The 21267-nt window shown below is 33.4% G+C and overlaps 1 protein-coding gene across 5 annotated transcripts in view; it reads left to right on the top strand.

Moving 5' to 3' along the window:
- LOC105336267 (cGMP-dependent 3',5'-cyclic phosphodiesterase) overlaps positions 1–21267 on the top strand; it is a 48135-nt gene that overhangs the window by 24613 nt on the left and 2255 nt on the right. For 4 of the 5 annotated variants that reach the window (XM_066076632.1, XM_066076634.1, XM_066076633.1 and 1 more), the window contains exons 8-29: positions 1157–1209; positions 2921–2995; positions 4350–4391; positions 8306–8374; positions 9147–9277; positions 9597–9708; positions 9959–9998; positions 12578–12641; positions 12862–12943; positions 13055–13115; positions 13216–13297; positions 13415–13449; positions 13729–13844; positions 14504–14581; positions 16320–16442; positions 18114–18184; positions 18334–18456; positions 19737–19824; positions 20211–20258; positions 20385–20559; positions 20647–20759; positions 20886–21031. In XM_066076632.1, the coding sequence (XP_065932704.1) occupies positions 1157–1209; positions 2921–2995; positions 4350–4391; positions 8306–8374; positions 9147–9277; positions 9597–9708; positions 9959–9998; positions 12578–12641; positions 12862–12943; positions 13055–13115; positions 13216–13297; positions 13415–13449; positions 13729–13844; positions 14504–14581; positions 16320–16442; positions 18114–18184; positions 18334–18456; positions 19737–19824; positions 20211–20258; positions 20385–20559; positions 20647–20759; positions 20886–21031 (1927 nt within the window). Of the gene's footprint in view, positions 1–1156; positions 1210–2920; positions 2996–4349; positions 4392–8305; positions 8375–9146; positions 9278–9596; positions 9709–9958; positions 9999–12577; positions 12642–12861; positions 12944–13054; positions 13116–13215; positions 13298–13414; positions 13450–13728; positions 13845–14503; positions 14582–14954; positions 15033–16319; positions 16443–18113; positions 18185–18333; positions 18457–19736; positions 19825–20210; positions 20259–20384; positions 20560–20646; positions 20760–20885; positions 21032–21267 lie in introns of all 5 variants that reach the window. The other variant, XM_034445058.2, reaches the window with a different exon arrangement.

Genomic DNA, 21267 nt, shown 5'->3' with positions numbered 1-21267 from the left:
TATTTTTTATTTATGAGACGCTATCACATTGCATCATGATCAATTATATGAAGATCTCCTCATTCAGCTAGCTGCTATTAAGTGATGACATTATCAGATATGATATAATTAAATATTAAAGTAATTTCTCTGGCATGTGCTGTCACCTGTGTGTGTATGGATTGTGTTGTTGATCTTGTCGGTCTATAGGGTAGATTAACTCTATGGAATAGATGGGCCCGATATCATGGATATGCTGCAGTGCATGATAATTTAATGTTTGGACTGGAGCCTATATGTATACCTCTCTGCCTTATTTATTCCTATTGATACAAACTGCATTATGATAGCATCTCTCCCAGTAATGGGGACTTGATCTCTCCCATGTCAGGAGATTTCAGTACAGTTTGTGGCAGTAACTGTATTAAAGTCACTGGGGAATCATTAGTCAAGTTTACTAAACTTATGATCTAAAATCCCCTGAACTTTAAGTCTGAGTTAGTTTGTGTTGGTCAAATTTCTTTACTTTGAAATCAAGTCAAGTTTATTGAACTCTTTTTTTTTTAGCTAGGTTGATTAATTTCTCTGAGTTACAGCTAGTACTATGCAAGGGTCGAAATGTTTAATTTACGAAGAATAAACTGCATGGTTAGTATGTATAAAAAAGTCAAATGTTCAATATCAAACAGTGACAAGTGTATTAAAATCAGCTGGAGGAGTAATTGAGGGGAAGTGGAGGAATGATCCACATGTAGCTTGGCTTATTAAGAGCCAGGAAATGAAGAAGTCTGTTGCTGAAGCACAGTTCATGCCAAGCTGATTATTATTCTTTGTAATGGCTCCTCAATAGCTCTGTGACAGTGCTGCTTCAATAAGGGGCAGAAAAAAGTGATTGAAATTGCACAGCTCTTTTTTTTTTTTTTTTTTTTTTTTTTTTGCGTGTATTGGGTTTGATTTATAACGTTCATTAAGCTACCTTTTCTTTGATAATCCAACATTAATGAACACGAATAGATGCCGTCACAGCATCAGCTGTATTATATCGCTACATGTATTAAATCAACTAAAGTATCGAACATGTCACCCAACAGTTAATTATTTCATGCAACAAGACTGTGGGTTTTTTTACAGGGTTTATTTTTCCAGCTCTTTGAAAAACCTTTTTCTAATGTTGTAGGCGACCTGTACGATCAAGATGCATCCAGACTTCAGCTTAAAGTCATCCGCTTTGTAAGTATCTGGTCTGTATTCATGCTCTAATGGCAAATAGCAGGACAAATAAACATGCTTGTATACTGTAAATTCCTAATTAAATGCGAGGAATTTATATCCGCGTAAAATCGCGAGATGCACCCCTCGCGGATTTTAAAACCTCGCAATAATTTTCTGAGAGTTGATTACTATAGGAAATATGGATTAATGTTCTGAGATCGCGAGAATATATTCTCGCGATTTGATACAAAACAACAGGATCGCGGAATTAAGTACTGGCGTAATATAATGAATTTACAGTAGTCAGCATCAATGAAGCTGATTTTGTTCCTCACCGTCTAACGAAGGTGAAGGAATGTGCAATTACAATAATCAAGGGTATATTCATACTCACCATTTTCATCCATTCATCAACTTTTTGCACTTACATTTATAATATCTTCACAGAAACAAAAAAGGGTACTGTAAGACGACTTTTAGTGGCTGCGTCTAATGGTTCCCAACATAAGTTGTGTACCAGATAAACTTTACTGCTTTTATAGCATGTAAAAGAACCATTTAAGTTCTGGTTCCCAGCCATAAATATTTGCGACAAAGACCTAATTTCGAACCTTGCAGATTTTTGTGTAGTAAAAGTTGGTTTACAGTAATCTTTGGAGACTACTTAAATTTTTCTTTTATTACGTTAGTGAACATTTGGTTTCATGGATCTGCTCAACAACAAGTGAGGATAAAACCACAGTACATGTATTTTGATTATGACCATTATGTTCGTATAGATTTCATTGTTGAAGTTTAATGGAAAAAAAGAGAAATATTCGTAAACACTTGTGGGATTAAATTCTGTCTAAGTACAAGATATGTTCATAATTATACAGACATGTATTATCGGTAGGTCCATTGGGGGGGGGGGGGGGGGAGCATTTTAATCAAGAATGATTTAAATTATGAATTTTTTTTTTCCCCAAAGCTATCTTATGACTTGTGAATTGATCTGGATTTCTGACAAGCTATTATGAATCATAGAATGAGAGGGCTCTATATCATCAAATTGGTCTTCTTAAAATAATTCAGAAGTGTCGCACTGCGTTCCCAGGTGAACATTACGACCATTAGACCTTTCATTAGAGAATTCTCCATTGCAGCAACTTGATTGCTAAAGCTGAACATTGTTTCTTTTTTGGTTGTTTTCATTTATAGATTGTATCTCGACTTCTATGGAACTGTAGTTATATAAAACATTATTTCTAAATAAGTTGATTTGAGAATATAGGAAAAAAAAATCATGTATGCTATGACTTGTAGTTCTTCAAGGATATTAACATGACAATGATAGATATTTTAGGTTTTTAGATACTTTACTTTAAATGTGCAAATACTGTTTACAGGGTAATTTTCACCCTGTGTTATTTTTGCCCTTCATCACTTGCAAATGGTTTCGCCCAATCTTCAATTTAGCCAGAAAAGTTGCGTTTAAAGAGAGATAATTTGAGACATTGGAATACGCCCAGTCCTAAATTCTTCATTTGGCAGTGAGGGCGAAAGGGGTGAAAATAAAACTTGGGCGAATATTTTCCTGTGTACAGTAATTAAAAAAAATATTACACATTTATTTGATTCTTGACCCATCAAATGGCCTAGAAATTATACATATAAAGTCAAGAAGGTTCTTATTATTCCAAACTCATTAATTTCTTTTCATCAAAATCAAACATTTGCTTTGTTTCAGTTGGAGGAACAGACCAATGCAGAGTGTGCTTTCTTGCTGTTGGTTGTACCAGAAACACAAGAGTTGTTTTGCCAGGTAGGTGACTAAAATGGAAACAATTCTTTACTGCATGGTTCAATGTTTTAAAACAACATTTATCTTATGGGTGATGAAGGAGGCTTGATTGTCAACAAATTAACCACCACATCAGCTACCTTAAAATTTCAAGTCCTCTTGATTTAACAATTTTCGAAGTGTTTATTGAAGAGGATTTAGTTATGTTTTTTTCAATGTTTGTGTTATATACGACGTGCTGAGAAAAGGTTCTGAAAAAGTGAGAATTTTGGCTTTGGGTTATTTACACTAAATACTAAAGAGAGTATTTGTGTGAATCATCTCTGATGTAGCATACTTGCATAAAATTTCTTGTGTATAGAAATACTAATATCTGGGAGAATTTACCAACTGTCACTGGGTGGTATGGTTTTTTTTACCACATATATGATGAACAACATTTGGAAACATCTGTGTTTATAGTACTGTTTCTTTATTGACCTTTTATTGATAATAAGTTTTAAGGTACCTCACTACTACTAGACTTATACTTTTAAGACACTACGTCACAAAATGGAGATTTATGGTTTATATCAATTGATTTTGTTGTTATAGCTCAGTGGTTAATATATCTGGCTTGTAAACCACAGATCATGAGTTCAAATCCACTTGGGGTTTTTGTTCTATTGACTGAAGTAAATTTCGAAAAAGATGATTTTTTTTATTTTTTCGCCTACTTGACATACCGGTACATACATTTCATTCACCATGCTATCTACTATAATCAAGCTGTTTATTGCTGATTAGACAATTTATTTCAAGGTGTAGTGAGGCACGTTAAATATTTTATTACTATACTTTACCACGATATGTTGATGTACATTTTATACTGTATGTGTAAAAATGCACATTAGCTAAATCATGAAATACTGTAGATTATATATCAATATACTCATGTAATGATATATTTAAACCTTCCACATGTTACTTTGACCCTATTGTATCAAAAGAGAACTATGAGTCAGCCCAAAATTAATACAGGTGATCTGTGTACCTGCTGTAAACAAAATGTCGCATATTTTCAACACCAACAGGATTACGGTGGGACACACTTTGAACCACATTTTGAATGTTATAATTAACTTCAATTAAAGATGTCCGAACACTTGCGAGGAATCATGCTAACACTTTTATCAACTTTGCTTTTGTATTTTAAACAAAACATTACATTTTTTTTATGGTTTGTTGATTTGCATTTATAACCTGTAAAAATTCATTGAGTATGATACTTTATCTATGATTTGAATAGACTTTTGGGGGTTTTTTTGTATCTATGCAGCTAGAGTGCTATATTCCTCTATTTTTAGGTTTATATAATGTTTTCTTTACCTTTCAGGTGATAGGAGGACTAGTTTTAGAGGAAGAAATCAAGTTTCCAGTAAGTATATTCAGAGGAATTTGTCATCAGTATGGTAGACATTACTTTGAAAGCATACATAACTTAATATTTGAGCTTTCAGTTGAAAACAAATACCTGTAGAGACCTTGCTCCAAATCAATACAATAACACTGATCGAAATGGGATATGCCTATTCATGATTTTGCAGTTTATGCTCACTTCTCTTCTTTTTATACTGTTAGGATTAGAAATGGGGTACAGATACCAGTGTGCTATATTGATCTCATACACATGTTTGTAACTCTTTAACATGCAAGTTAATTTTTCCATTTAGTAAAAAAGAGATTTTTTGCTGTGTATACTAATCACTGTGTCAGATAATGTGCACCCAATAGTTTTAAAGTCCTTTGCTTGATTATGGACATCAATCATCGTTAACAAGTGGATGCCCCTAATCATTTTCAGGTCAAAGATGTTCAGGTTTACTTTGATGTGTATTCCCTGTATTTTGGTAATGACAATTGGATGACCCCCATTAACCCTTAGGTCAAAGGTCATCAAGTTTGCTCCTCTGCCAATACGAAATGAAATATCCAACCAACAAATTTTTACAAACAATTCTAAATCATGAATCTGTAAGTTTATGTACATGCATAAATACGTCCTTTATTTGTTACATTTGTTTTAGTAATTATGGAGAAGGATATTCTACTTTATTAAAAATGACACTTATTATCTTTCAATCTTTCTTATTTTAAAGAAAAATATTTTCTTAATTTACAAATGATGGATACGACATGCACTATAATGAAATGATCATGCATGGTAATGGATTACAACCCTAGCTTTGTCATATCAAATTCCCCAAGCATTGCTTCATAACCATTGTACAAGTCTGCCAATCTGCAGTTTGCAGACCTCATCTTTTGTACAGTGCTCTGTCTCTTGGCTAATGTCTGGCCTGGAAGTCTGGTTCAACTTGTAAATCCTATCACCGATGCTCATCCAGGATTCTAGCCAAAGACAAATCATCCGATGATGATCAATTGATGGCGGTTCAAACGCTGGATCAATACTGTACCGAGTGTTTGGTCTTGGAGACCTGCTGTAATAACTGTCAAAGACGAGGTCTGAAGTGTTTTTGTAGGTTTTAGTGTAGGCCAGTCTTACACTTCCTGTACGACATCGGCTTGGTTTGGAGATGCATTGGAACAAGGAATTGTTGTCAGAATCTCACCTGGGATGTCGTGAGATGATTTGAGCTAATAAGGGAAAGATTATTAGCACAGTTTTATTTGAAGTGAAATTTAAGCTTTCTGTATTTGTTCATTGCTTTGATGAAGAAAGGGACTTGAGGTTGATGAGCACAATTATTTTTTGTCCTTTTGATTAAAGTGCATTGAGCAGTTATTTACAAGCACAAAGATAAATTCAGATGAAAACCATCAAATGATTTATGTTCTATAGAATCTTTGAGTCTACTCCTCTTCATTTCTTATCAAAGATAATTTAGCAACATTTATAATGTGTTGATCAGATGCACTTGTTGATATGATATTGATAATGTTTACTCTGGGTATTGATTATATAGCGGGAAGTGGAAAGGAAGTCGTATTAATTTTTTGTCCTTTGTCCATCAGTGTTTTGTGCAAGAACAAGATCAGAAATGTGTATGCCAGATATAATTGAAGTAGGATCTTGAATGTTATAAATGGAAGACATATTTCATGCGTGCTAGCCGAGATTGGTTGTGTGGTGCCTGGACTTTGAGACTCTGAAGTAAATGGCAAATGTCAAGCATCCTCCAATGATACATGGAGGAAAGAAAAATTATGACAGCTTCCAAAGCCATTAGGAAAATGATTATGAAATTACACGTATGATCTATTTGTTATTTGAAATAAAAAGTAGAGGCTCTGTTGTAATCTCAGGCAGTTAGGATAGCAGTGAAAGTTCAGTCGCAGGGTGTCAGAACAATATTGATATTTAGGTGATGAACTCTAAACAGGAAGAAAATTTTGCTTGCAGTAATTTTGTACAAAAAGTTGTTGTTTCAAGTATCTTTAAAATTTATCAACATGATCAATGAATATTCTTGGTGTTTTTTTTAACACAAACTTGTCAAAATATTCACCAACAAAGATTGATTATAATATACAATTGAAGTATACCATTGAGGAAGTCAATCCTAGTTCCCCAATAACATGCCTATTCTCTTGGCTTTGCCTTGGGAAATAGGCTCGCCTAAGGGAAACTGGAATCTTGCTCACTCCCTTAATACATGTAGTATAATATAACTGGGTTTTGTTATACATATATGTATTGATATACCTGGTAATAAAATAATTTTATTAAACAGCACTGTAGCCTATGCACTATGCTGAAACTTGGACCATTAAGGAAAATTGGTATTAATTAAGGGGTTACTTGTTTATAAAACTATACAGCATTTTTGTTCATTGGCAGATCTGTCTTATAAATATGTTTCTATTACACAAACACCTGTGACAACAAAAGTCTAACTGATGTTTTCCTTTAGTCATTATTGCTCCATCTATTGAGCTATGTCAAATTTCTGCTGATATGCACACCTTTAGTCTTTTTTGCTTCATCTATATAACTTATGTCAAATTTCTGCCCCAGTTCAATCTTCCTCTGTTGTGTTATCATTGTTATGAATATGAAGGCGCCTATTATGTTGCTATGGTACCAAAAAAAAGAGGAGGTGTCTCATGATGCAATAGTACAGAAAAATAGATTGCAATGTTGATTTTTCAATGATTAAAAATGAATAATGTATCATGTTTTGGGTGTTGCATTGAACCCCAGTGCTGTTGCTTTTGTTTTTAGAAAATATTGATAGAATATCATTATTTTTGACATATGGACTGTTCATTTAGTTGAGATAACATTGCTGTATTGTTAAATTGAAAATATCCGCAGAATCTCGGGTTACTTGGTATAAAATGCTAAGAATGGATAGCGGAGGTTTCACTCCAGTCTTTATTCAGTGCAAGTTTTGGTTTGTTTTTTGTTGCCGAGAAGGGCAATAAAGCTAAAAATTCCCTTTGAGTATCGCATTGCACTTGCAGATACAGCATATATTTCACATAAATTAGGTACCAAAGTATTAGTAACTAATGATGCCAAAGATTTTGTGCAGATAATTTTTTTGCTGATTTATGATATTTTTGCTGCCTTTTGTTTTAAAAATATAGCCATATAGAAAAAAAATTATAGAAAAAATTGTTGACTTCAGCAAAAGTGGGAAACATGTACATACATACAAATACATTTCTATTGATATTGAGTCAATTTTGATTGCAGATTACAGCAAAAACTGTATCATTAAAAAAAAAATAAGAAAAAGAAAAGAAAACTGAATAGCTATATAAGCAAGAGTCTGTTTGAAATTAAATGTAACTGTTCTTGTAACAAACTAATCAATTTCATCTATGTTGCCGCACATTTGAAGTAGTTGGGTAATTGCGGAAGAGATCACAATTTTTCCTGTCATATCTCCAGGGATTTTCTTCCGTTGGTAGCCCTATACTCTAGCTTGAAATGTCTATAGTAAGACCTTGTCATAGGGAGAGAGGAGTCCCAGTATTGAATTGCGATGATCCAATTTGATATCAATCAGTTATGGAAATGCTTTAATGAAATACTAATTATTGATCACTGATAAAATATGGCAAATAACTATAATAGCTCCATGACAATTGCATCTGGGAGCAAAAAAAACAGAAACAGAAAACTTTCATTTCGTAAATGTATTCGTTATCATTGAAGTTGTACATTAGTTAATTGGTAAAAAATATAGGAGAAAAAAATAAAAACTGTATTGCAATTCTTTTGTCATTATAAGTGAATGATTTTTTGTTGTGTTTTTCTTGCTAAATGTAAATGATTCATGGTCAATTATTGTATGTGTTTTTTTCTTATCTTTGCAGGGCCCTAACAGTGTGTTTAGCTTGCCTTTAGAATCGAAGAAACCAATGAAATTAGAAGATGTACCATTGGTGAGGACAAAACTCAGATTGAGTAGTTCTGAATGAAAAACTGACTAGATATGACTATCATAAATGAAGCTTATATTTCTGGTTCAAGTTTCTTTTTATTAAACATTCTTAAACAATGGAGCTCTTTCCCTGGTGGTTCATGTAGAAATGAATGTAGTGGGTTATAATTTTTTTTCTTTAAAAATGGCTACCTTTAAAGCCTGTTAAAATGATTCACCAAAGAAAGTATTTCACTACCCGGGGTATTCATTTTTATTTAAATCTCTCTTTGAATCTTTTTTTACACAATCGGGGCTATGATATTAATTGATTTTATGGCTAATTAAAGCATCTTTAAGCAAAACAAACTTTGGGAAATATTTAATAGATACACAAGAAAGGCAAAAAATGTAAAATGTCCCATACTTAGAAACATGCGATATGTCCTTTAAGTTATTCAGATAACTATCAGAAATATTACATCAGCAGAAGAGCCAGCCAGGCCATGCATTAATTATTGCTATAACCATGTCAGTCTATTTCAGACAAAGTGTATGAAGAATGAACTTTAGAGTATTTTAAAAGAATAAAGAACAATTTTATAACAATTCAACATTGTTTATATAGATTATACATCAAACAATGAAGGCAAAACTTTTCAACAGGTTTTCAAAAATATTAAATTTTGTTCATTACAATTTGCATACACCATTGTCCTGTATCCTCTATTCTGTTTGTCTTTTCTGTAGTTATTCTGCAACAATTTATTTTATACATTTTATTTTTTTTACAGGATAAGAGGAAAGACATAGAAAACTTTGTAGGAGTGAAATTAAAGTCCATGTTATGTGTTCCTGTATCTAGCAGAAATAATGACGGTTTAATAGCTTTAGCATGCGTGGTTAATAAGAAGGATGCTGAAAAGTGAGTAGTTCGATCAAGGCAATCTTTTGTTACTGCAGTTTTGTCCAAGTAGTGAACTCTTCAGCGCTATTGTAAATGCTAAAGTCTTGGAAACTTAAATGCTTGGATTTGAGAGCTGGTGTTGTTATATTATGAGGAACTTTAAAAAAAAAAATGAAGACAATTAGAAAAAAAAATTGTCAAAGTTCAGAGCTTTATCAAGAAAGCAAATTGACATTAGAAATTGTACTCGATGCTAAAGGTTACCGCCGCTGTAAATCTGTACGGCCATCTGTTTTCAGTATTATCAGTGTTATATCCCTACTTTGACATTTTGCAGTTTTACCAATGATGACCTGCAGGCCATTCTCCAGTGTTTTCAGTACACATCGACAGTGCTAACTAGCACGTTAGCATTTCAAAATGAACGAAAGCTCAAACTTCAAACTCAGGTGAACAACCTTTGATAGATCTATATATCTGTATATTGTCTGTTTTATTGGGCAATTTGCTATTAGCTGTATTTCGTATTATTGTTAAAGCTCAATATCTCCATGCCATAATATTTTTGTATATGTATCTAAAGATTTATTTGTTTTTTTTTGCAAGGAAACAATTGTTCTTTAATTGAATGAATTAGGTACTTGTTAAAAGTTGGATCAAAAAGTTTTTTTCAGAATTTATTTTTTTATTTTTTTACAGGCTATGCTTCAGGTGGCCAGAAATTTGTTCACTCATTTAGGTGAGTTCTCAGTAAGACACAGTGAGGAGTTAGGTAGCTGTACTAATCTGACCCAATTTCTAGCAAAGTATAGAGAACAGGTAGTTATCCCCAATAGAAGAAGAAGGGAGAGTGTGCACAGAGATAGCAATGGCTCGGCCAAGTCCAGTAAATCTGAATCAATTACAGAAAATACATTGCTGGAACTGGACAAAATAGATGGAATTAGTTCCATGTCAAGAGAAGGATTACCAAAAGTTTTTAAAAGCGAGGTTTTTATGTTGCTCAATGAAAAGAAGGAATGCCTCGATACAGAAAATTCCCAAAATTCAGTAGCAAGGAAAAAGTATTTCAAGTCTGTGTATACTTATGAGGTGAAAGAAGATAATGGTACTAGTAGTGGGGAGTTTTCTGAAAGTTTTGAAAGGACAACTGAGAGAGCAGAGCTACATTTGCAGTGCAACAGTTATGAGGACAATGATTTATCTAAAAGTGAAAAGATCTATATGCAGGAGAATTTTGAGGTTGGTCAATTAGATGTCAGAAGAATTGAGAGTGAAGAAAATACACTGTGTGGTCAGAAGGTAGAGCATGGGATTTGGAATTCAGGTGAAAATGATTTACCCAGGGAATTTTCACAGCCCGAGACAGCTATCTCACTTACCTTGCATCCAGGTGTGATATCAAATGACCTGGATTTGATAGGACAGAAAGACAATGTAGAAGATGAAGATAATTTATCATTGGTTAAAGAAATAGTTGTTGCAGAGAAAGTGCCTGTACCTGAGAAACACTTTGATGTTTGTGGAAGTGATTCCAAACTACATGCTGAGCAAGCTTCTGTTAGTGAAGAACCTTCAGAAAATGTTTCTAATGAATTGCGATGTGCTGCAGAAGACATGCATGTAAATGATGAACCTACCTCAGAAAATTTATTAGAGGTAAAAACTAACAGCCAAAGAGACATCCCTGGAGTACTGTCATCTGTCTCTAAGTCAGAGGCTATAGATAACAGGAATAAATCTGATAAAAGGACTGCTCAGTCTAGTGATGGTCAGGAAGTTGAGATCTTAAACCCTCTCATATGTAAGGTTGAGGCTGAATCAGATACTGATGGTGAAGGAGACATACACACAGGGAGAGTGGCTAAATCTGATACTGAGACAGACAATGTTGCTTCAGGCTCTGAAAAAATTGAAACAGGTGTCACAATTGTCATTGACAGAGAGGAGGATGCAGGTTCATGTACAAAATCTGATGTTGATGAAGAAGTGGGAATGGTCTTATCAGGTGTCAACAGAGAAGAGGAGGATTTGGCAAACTCGGAGGCTGGCATTGAAGAGGAGGATGTCACAAAGTCAGACATTGACAGTGATGGCAGTGACTTCTGTCTACCTTCAGTGTCACAGTTGGAGATTGTTAGGACTAGACCTGATGACAAACTTAACCCTGATACACTGCCTGTTTGCAGTACAGACTTGGACACACTGAAAGTGCCATCAGAAAAATCTGGAATATCTTTTTATACTGCAGGAGTTGAAGCTGCAAACGACAAATCGCGTGCTTCTACTTCAGACTCTGAATTGGAGAATTCAGATGTGTTTTATGATACTTTCACTGAAAGAAGCATTGTCAGTAGTAGATCGGAACAAGGGCTCTCCATCTCTCTCCTGGACAGAAGCAGGCTAGCATCTCCAGAGCTCCGAGAAGAGATAAAGGCTAGATTTTCCCACAGCGATCCAGTCATCTCTCAGCAACAAAACACGACTGCCGTGCACACTCTACTGGAATTCAAGGAGAGCAGACCGTCTTTGAACTATGCATTTATTGAGGATACAGAATTTGTACTTAAACCCCTCAGAATAAGCTCCAATGATCTGGAGTCTGTTGTGGAGAGCTTAGGTCTGATCAGTGCCCATTCCTCCTCCCCGGTCATAAAAATCATTGTGGAGGACACCAACTCCCACAAAACGCACTGCTTTTCACAACAGAGTGACCCCAAGGTGTCCACTTACTCCTCAGTTGACCGGTTATCTGAGAGAGGCTCTGGTTGTCAGTTCAGTAAACATGATAAAGACTTAGATTATATCAAGTGCCAGCAGCCGCCTACCACAGACTTTTCCATTATCAGCAAAAGTAGGCCCTGCGTTCCTTTTGAAGTTGATTAACAGTTCTGTTGATCCATTTTCTGTTATTTCACTAACAGGTATTGCTTGAAGGCAACAAAAAAGTTGATCTTTTCACAATCAATTTTTTTGCGTTCTCCTTTTGAAGTTGTGTTATTTGAAAATTTTTAGTCTTGTTAATATTTTATCCTGGTACTGTTTGTTCATTGGTTTTTTAATGAAAAGTTGTTGGTTTTAAAGGTCTGCTGCCTTTGTTCACTGTTATGTAATACATTGCTGTTTGTATTGAAGCCTTGAATTTGCACAATTAGTTTTTAAAATCTTGCTGGAAAAATCAATATACCATTATCTATTTTAAGTACAAAAAATCATTATGAAATATGACAAATATTATTATAAAGTGATCTATTGTTTCGTTTTATCATTATTTTTTTGGTAATTATTTTTAAATGATGTATTTTTTTTTTAATGCAGATGATTTAACCAAACTTCTCCGAGAAATTATGCAAGAGGCAAGAAATCTTACACAGGCAGAGAGGTACAGTGACATATAAAATAAAATGCATATATATTTTTTGCCAATTTAATTTCAATCTTAAATGAAAAGTATGACAGCAAGCATTTATTATCTTGAATGTAATGATCATCATTGAAATCTTGAAGAGAAACGGACATGCACTTTATTTCTTCATTATACATGTACAATGTATATGTTCATACAATATACCTTACTATATAATCCTTTATTTCTTCAATAGATGTTCTGTGTTTTTGATTGACAAAGAGACAAAAGAACTAGTTGCTGAAGTGTTTGATGGTATATCTACCAATAATAAAGAGGTACCCTTAAAGCTCTTCATATACTTTTCACCGAATCAACTGAGAACTGTTAAGCCAAACTAGTTTAAATTTATAATTATATTGAATACTTTATACCATTTTCCTTTATAGGAACATAATGAAATCCGAATGCCTATAACTCAGGGAATAGCAGGTCATGTTGCCACCACAGGTAAAGTAAACCACCTGTTGGTCATCTCACATCAGCTGTAATTATCAATAATCATGAAATAAAATTTTTTCAAATTTTGACTGTTGTAAATTTGTTGCAGGGAATTTGCTGAACATTAAGGATGCGTACTCCCACCCAATGTTCTATAGGGGCATAGACGACTCTACAGGGTTTAGGACCAGGTACTGATAGCAACTGCATGAAAATATATCATGTCTCAGACTGTCTCTTGTTTTACCATTAGGTGTACTTTAAAGGATATTCAATAAAACTCAACTACTTCTCTTTTTTTCTCACAGAAATATACTGTGCTTTCCAATTAAAAATGAGAGAGGTAAGTCTAATATATTTAAAGTATGAAAATTAGAGAGAGAAATCATTAAACTAAAGCATATGCTATGATTAAGGTTATTTAATTAAAAAAAAAAAAAAGTCAAACGTGTATCCAATGTTATTTGTATGGAGTATTGGACGAGGTGTGAGAACTGAGGCATGTTCAGCAGAGTGCTCATGAGCGCTCGTCAAAATTTGCGTTTTGGGCATATGGTATTTTGGCGAGCGCTTGTGAGGACCTGCTCTGTTGAACACGCCTCAGTTTTCTTTGGCTTTCCAGGAGATGTTCTGGGTGTGGCCCAGCTCTGTAACAAGAAGACGGGACAACACTTCACCGAGTTTGACGAGGACTTAGCCTCGGCGTTCGCAGTCTACTGCTGTATTAGTATTAGTCATGTAAGTGCCTCGCTGATAATCCCATTCAATTTGATCCATTTCAAAAGTTTTTATCAAAGAAGTATGTATAAGTTCACATTTTACTTTTAAGTATACAAAGAAGATGATATAAATTTGGATATAATTTATTGTTTGATTTATTAATATTTAATCTAGTGCATTTGATTATAATGCTTATTGTATTGTATTTTATGTAAAAGAGCACAATTCAGTGTCTGATGTCTTTATATCTACTCAACAGGCTTACAGGACATGCAGATTATACCTTTATAAATTGTCTACATTTGAGAATCTGTATTTGCCAAATGTTTTTCTATTTGCATTTTTATTTCTTTTATCAGTGATGTGTTAAATATTGGTTGTGATTTTATGTGATTAACATTCTATCAGGCTAACATTTTGACATCCATTTTATGTACTGCTTCAGTTGCTTTAAAACTGGCAATGATTTAGAGGCAATTCAGTACAATGACCTACATGTAAATAGTATTTATATGCAGTTTTGTTTACTTTATGCCCCCTTACTAATCCAGACTATGGTACATGTATATTCATTACTTTTTGATATTTACTTCAGATGCATTCCAGTCCCAGCTGCTGCTACATGTATTTACGCTTTCAGTAACTTTAATACACTTTTTTTTCAAACTAAATTCCAGTCGCTGATGTACCAGAATGTATTAGCTGCACAGTATCGTAACAGTTTAGCCAATGAATTAATGATGTACCATATGAAGGTAACTAGGTAGATTGCCGTGTCGTATCAATATTGTAGCACTAAACAATCTACCCTCCAGTATTTATTTTTCTACAACACACCTTCTGGGGTTTTTTTTTTTTTTTTTAGTTTACTTTTTCAGCCCTTTTATTTTGGTTTGCTTCAGCTTCTGTTAACATGTGGTAACCCTGACTGTATCATCCTTGTAGCTTCTTCACTGACATTGTTTTTCAGGCTTGCTGGCTGCTCCTACTAAAACTGGGATATTTTAAAGGGTGGCTGCTGATTTAGGAAACCGTTACGGATGTTAGGTTGTAGAATTAGAGGGTAAAGACTCTCTCAGAGACGGGCTTTTTGTACAATGATGGGGATGACTGTTTTCCTTTTTGCAGTGTCTTATGTACAAGAAGCTTCAAGACTCACAACACAGAAATAGATTAGCAAATGAACTAATGATATTTCATATGCAGGTTGGTCTTTCTTTTCTATCAACCTAATATTAAGAAAGATGTTAAAAAAAAGTAAACAAATACTTTCTGATGCCATAAATATATCAAGTGAACAGTTTTCTTTTTTTATACCATAAACGATGGTATGCATAAATGCAGCATGAACAAAGTGTACCTCAGTTTGACTTCAACTTCCATCTTTGATTGTTCGTCTTCCATGTATTTTTGAAATTTTTATTATAGTCATCTTGATCTGGAATGTGTTTTTCCCCTGAACCTTATATGTCTTTTGAGTTTACATTACACACTTTCTTTGCACCTAAATCAGTATAATTGCAATTTTGCTACACTTGCATGTGTTTAAGTCAAAATAAAAATTGATTAAATGGAAAGAATTTGAGAGCAAATAAGAATATTTTTGATTTAATTATCATGGGAAATATTGAGGCTTCTACATGTACATTTACATGTGAATATATAAATAAATAAATAATGGTACTTAAATTTTTTCTGCCTTAATTAACACTAATCATTAAATAACCAGTGTGTTTACAAAGATTCTCTTTACTGCGTCAGACTTTCTAAGATAGTAATACATGTATTATCTTCTAGTAATGAATTTATAATACTAATTTCTTGCTGGTATTTTTATTTATTAATAAGCTTTATCTATTATTGTATCTCAAATACTGAATATTTAATCACTTATCTCTTTTAATTACATGTATTTCAAAATGATATTTCATTTTCATATTTCACTTTTTACTTTAAAAAAATTAAAAATTAAACAATGAAATGCTTTCTTTGGTGATATATACTAGATCTGAAGGTGGCAATATTGCAGAAAAAATACATAATCTGTTAATGTGAGTTATGTAAATTTTTTTCTGCAATGATTGCTATCTTTATAACCAGCATGAATCATCTAAGAAAGCATTTTTGGTTGTTTATATTTACATCTTTCTTTTAACAAAATAATAGATTGATTGTAAAAAGTAAGTAAAATTCCTTAAGTACTGTTAATGTACATCAGTATGTTAAACATCAACTAAAAGAAACAGCCAAATTGTCTCCCGTGAGACTTTGAGTCTGACATCATCATGATTATTTCATGCAGTCCATGATTTTTCCTGAATTTAGTGCTCCACTTTCTATTGAATGGAACATGAGCCAAAAATAATCAAAGTGAAACATTCTTTTACAACAATACCTAACTCCACTTTATGAATTTGAATGGAATGATTATTTAAATTTTCACTATGCTTATTATAAAGATATGATTTTTGAAAAATAAATTTTAAAATTTAGATTTCTCCAGATGATGTAGAAGGGTTGCTTTCAAGAGACATTCCTTCCGTGGCACTGTGGGGAGTGGAGTTTGATAAATTCCCCTTCCCTCCCAGGGAAATTCCCGAGCCAGAAACACCTCTGGTTAGTTTTTCAATTTTTATTTTAATGTGTCCTATTTGTTAGGGTCTTCCGTTTCCAACGGAAGACCCTATTGTTTTTGTTAGGTTTCTTTTTCTCTAATTTTCACTATTATTATTCTTTTTTTTCTTAACATTTTTCTTAAAACTCAAATATCTTAAATATACTACAATGGATTTTTATGAAAATTTCACGAATAATAATTCAAAATATCAAGGTCTTTTATCATGTACATTTTTGTTGATGACGTCACTTCCGGTCGGCCATTATATTCCTTTTTATTTTTGTAAAAAGTGATCCTGTCCTCCCTTTTTCGCAAAAACGATTAAAGATAGAAAATTGAAAGTTTCAGGAATGATAGATTTTTGAATTTCTAGGGCCGATCAGGTAAAACTACGATCGTCCGTCACTTCCGGTCCGCTCAAACAGCATTTTTGGAAAATTGTGTTTTTAAAATTTTTTAAATCAAATAATCTACAATTTTTTTTCCATCAGAATATGTTTTAAACTTATCAAATTTTAATATGAGCAGGTCGTCCGTCACTTCCGGTCGTCACCGGAAGTGATTCTTAAATTTCGATTTTTAGAATTTTAAAGCATATGCGTTTTGTTGACATTTTTGTACTGAATACAAAACTAAAAACCGTTTTAAAATTGGACAACGCATTGCAGAGATATTGAAGTTTAAAAATGACGTTTTCCGGAAATCTGCATTTCGCAGTGTAGGTTGAAAAATTAGTTTAAAAGGAAGTTAATATGATAGTAAATCGTACCAAATGTCAACAGTTTAAATGAACCCTATCAATTCAAAATCAAACGAAAGACCCACTTGTTGCTCGCAACAAGATGCTTTCAGGAAATTCAGGCATTCTCGAGAAATTAAGCGTCAAAGTTATAAAGCGAGAGTCTGAGTAGCTCAGTCGATAGAGTCGTGGACATGGCCCAGGTGACCCGGGTTCAAGCCCCGATTGCCGCAAATGTTTTTTTTTTTACTATTTTTCGCTTAGATCTACGATTTTATCTTTGAAGTGAATTTAATCTAAACTATTCAAAAATCGGACGGAAGACCCACTCGTTGCTCGCAACGAGATTGTGTCTAGTTATATATTCTTATTATATTAATACTTATTTCAGAAAAAAACTAATAAATTGTAAATTTTGGAACTTTGAAGGTTGGAACAAAATTGTATTTTTATAATATATATAATTTTTATAAATATTTATAATATTGTATTCACTGAGTTAGTAGCTGCAAAATTTATTGTTTCTATCAATATAATATTCTGCTCCTAAATAAAAAAAAGATTAGTGTATACAGGATTATTTTAGCCTCAGGTAACTTGAATTTACCCAGACACTGTTAAGTTTAAAGAGAGATAATTTTAGACATTAAAATTCACCCAGTCTTAAATTTGCCCGCTGACAATGAGGGCAAAAGAGGCGAAAATAAAATGGGGGCGACTATTACCCTGAATACAATATACTTCTAAGTATCATAGTATCATACATATTGATATAATATACTATATGTCATTGTGATGCAAGGAGAAATTATTTAAATCTGCATTTAAAATTTAAAAAGCAATTCAAAATTGAATTTTGCTGGATTAAAATTGAAATTTTGCACAGATATTTGAGAAAAATGTACTTATATTTTGGATCGTTTCCTTTAAGTGCGTGTTGGCCATGTTTGAAGATCTGGGTTTTCTGTCTAGATGGAGAATAAGAAAGGATACCCTTGTTCGGTAATTGTACAATTTTTTGATATTGGTATTAAAGATAGTGAGAAATCCTTTTATAAATATTCATGTTTTTTATTTTCTTCCAATTAGTTTTACCACAGTCTAATAATTTTCAATGAAAGTACCTGCATTTATCATAAATTTTTTCATAGGTTTGTTCTGATGGTGAAGAAAGGCTACAGAAATCCACCTTATCATAACTGGACCCACGCATTTGCTGTGGCACATTTTTGTTTCCTGTGCATCAAAAATTTAAATCTTCAACAGAGTCTCGAGTAAGAACCCACTATAAACTGAACAGTTTATTTTTGCCATTTGGGCTGACCTAAGTTTCTTTGAAAATTTATGTACACTAATTTGCCAGTACAGAAGGAGAGAATGAAAGCTTCAGATCTATTGAATTATTGTGAAAGGAAAGATTTTTAAAAATCAGATGTATGCAATATAGTTACAAAATGAAATGTTTAGGTAATTTTTCCCACACATTCTCCCTACATTTCTTTTTTACTAGAATCATACAACGAATTTTAACATGGCATTGTACATATACATGTATACGTTTATACTTTTATTAACTTTGTCTCTGAGCAAATTGAGAAAATTCTGGGGAAAGTTTATTTGTATTAAAGATAATAAAGAACAATCCTCTACAAGTCTGCATGTGATGTACTGTCATGCTAATGCTGTTGTGAATAAGAATTCAAAAGTAAATAATAATTATTTGTATTAAATACTAGTAGATATTGATAATTTTGGAACAAATAGCCATGCAAGCTTATCAGATATATATACCCTAGGGACAGACAACATTAAGCAAAGAATTATTTTTGTTTTAGATATTTGAAATAAGAATGGACATACGTGTAAAAAGCAAGCAGAAAACACAGTTACATGATTTTGAATTTAAATCATAGATATTTTAATGGAAGGGGGTATACATGTGTATGTTACATCTGAATTAGCTTGCCGAGTTGATCTTTCAGTGATATGGAATTGCTAGCTCTATTTGTGTCCAGTCTGGGACATGATTTAGACCACAGGGGTACTAATAATCAGTACCAAATGTCCTCCGTAAGTAAAGCTAGACCTCCAACTAGCATGGATTATCTTGTATGTTTTACATGCTCATGATACGCGTCTCATATACAGTGTCCTATATATACATGTACCAGTTTAAGAAAAGTTCTGTCTGCAGGAATATTTTTGTCCTCTCAGACTTTTACAAGACTCTGACCCATTTCAGATGGCTTTTCTAATGATTAAACTACATAGCCATTTTAAATTTGTTCACTGACAACGAGAGAGGATTTTGGCAAAATTGAATCGGCCACCAAAATGTCCCTGTAGACAGTTTGTACATGTGTATAATGTGCATTTTAACTACATGTATACTGATGGGTATATTTTGGGGGAAATATAGATAAAACAGGGAAGACTTTTGTTGCGATCTGTATATAGACGGTATCATTTGCTGTGGGTAGACATTGTGGAGTGTAATGGTTTCAGTAGCTGTGGGGTTTTGTGTTGTAATCAATTGTTTTACCTACTCTTTCAGTGATATAGAGCTGTTTGCATTATTTGTGTCGTGCTTGTGTCATGATTTGGATCATCGGGGTACAAATAATCAGTATCAAGTGGCCTCAGTAAGTAACACTGTATTCGGTACTGTCCACAATCATACTGATGTATTTTAAAAGCATGTACTAAATGTAAGTAATATACTGTCCGTGGCAATTGACTATCAATCCTAGAATTTCTCCTTTTAGATTTTTTACCTTGGTTTCAAAAAGATTTTTCTTATTTTCATAACCTGAAGAATTCACTGAAAACTTGCATGAACTGTATTTCTGAACATTGATGTATGTTTCCACAATTTCTTGTAATTGCTTACTAAGGAATTCAATATAGGTAATCATGAAACGTTAGTGGTGTTTATGTACTGAAGAAAATATCACGAATGAAAACACTGTATTAACATGTTAATTTGATACACATGGAAAATGGCAGCTCATTTATCATTCATTTTCAGAAATCTGTTCTGGCTGCTTTGTATAGCTCAGAGGGCTCTGTAATGGAGGTAAGAGAGTATACTAAACTTTTCTTTCCATAAAAGTTTTCAATTTTGTTGAAGATTCTTCTTTTTTTTTTAACTTGCTGAATATTTCTTTTTTTTTTAACTTGCTGAATATTTCTGCAATTTCAGAGACATCATTTTGCCCAGACAATGTGTATAGTGAACACTGACGGCTGCAATATTTTTGAGAACCTGTCTAGCAAGGATTACACCACGGTGCTGGACCTGGTCAGAGACATCATACTGGCCACAGACCTCGCTCATCACCTCAAAATCATGAACAGTCTCAAAGAGATGGCTAAAGGTAAAAGAGACTTCTGCTGGTTCTTATGGACAGTTTCAGTTTTAACAAATATGCATCTTTATTAAATTTTTGTTTATTTGATTGTAGTTGGTTTTGACACCAAAAACGAGAGGCACCACTCCTTATTGCTTTGTCTGCTGATGACTGCATCTGATTTATCTGACCAAACGAAGCCATGGGACAACACAAAACATGTAGCGGTGAGGAGGAAATCTCTTATTTTGTGTCTATTGATTGGGTGGAATGTACCTTTAATACAGATTTATTTTTATTTGGAGAATTGCTCATGGTACATGTTGTAAAGAATGTTCCCCTTTCTGTGACAGGCGCTGATCTACAGGGAGTTCTTCTCACAGGGTGACATGGAGAAGTCGCTGGGACAGAAGCCGGCAGAGATGATGGACCGGGAGCGGGCCAGAATCCCGGACCTTCAGATTGGATTCCTGGACCACATCGCTCTCCCAGTTTACAAGTCAGTCAAAGCCAGAATGTTAATGTGCTAAACTTTAAACTCTTAGGAAAGGGATTAGGCTGCAAAGCAATGAATTCAGTTAATTTATTCTGTATATAATTATATAGTTGCTTGACATCAAAGACATTTAGAAGATTTTAGGAAATGTGATTTTAAAAATACAATGCAGTTCAATTCTTTACAATAAATAGTTTGTCCACCACTTTAAAGTGGATAAACATGAATTTACAAATTGT

This window comes from Magallana gigas, chromosome 2 (assembly GCF_963853765.1).
Source record: "Magallana gigas chromosome 2, xbMagGiga1.1, whole genome shotgun sequence".
Classification (NCBI taxonomy): Eukaryota; Metazoa; Mollusca; class Bivalvia; order Ostreida; family Ostreidae; genus Magallana; species Magallana gigas.
This window is presented reverse-complemented; position numbering and strand designations above follow the sequence as displayed.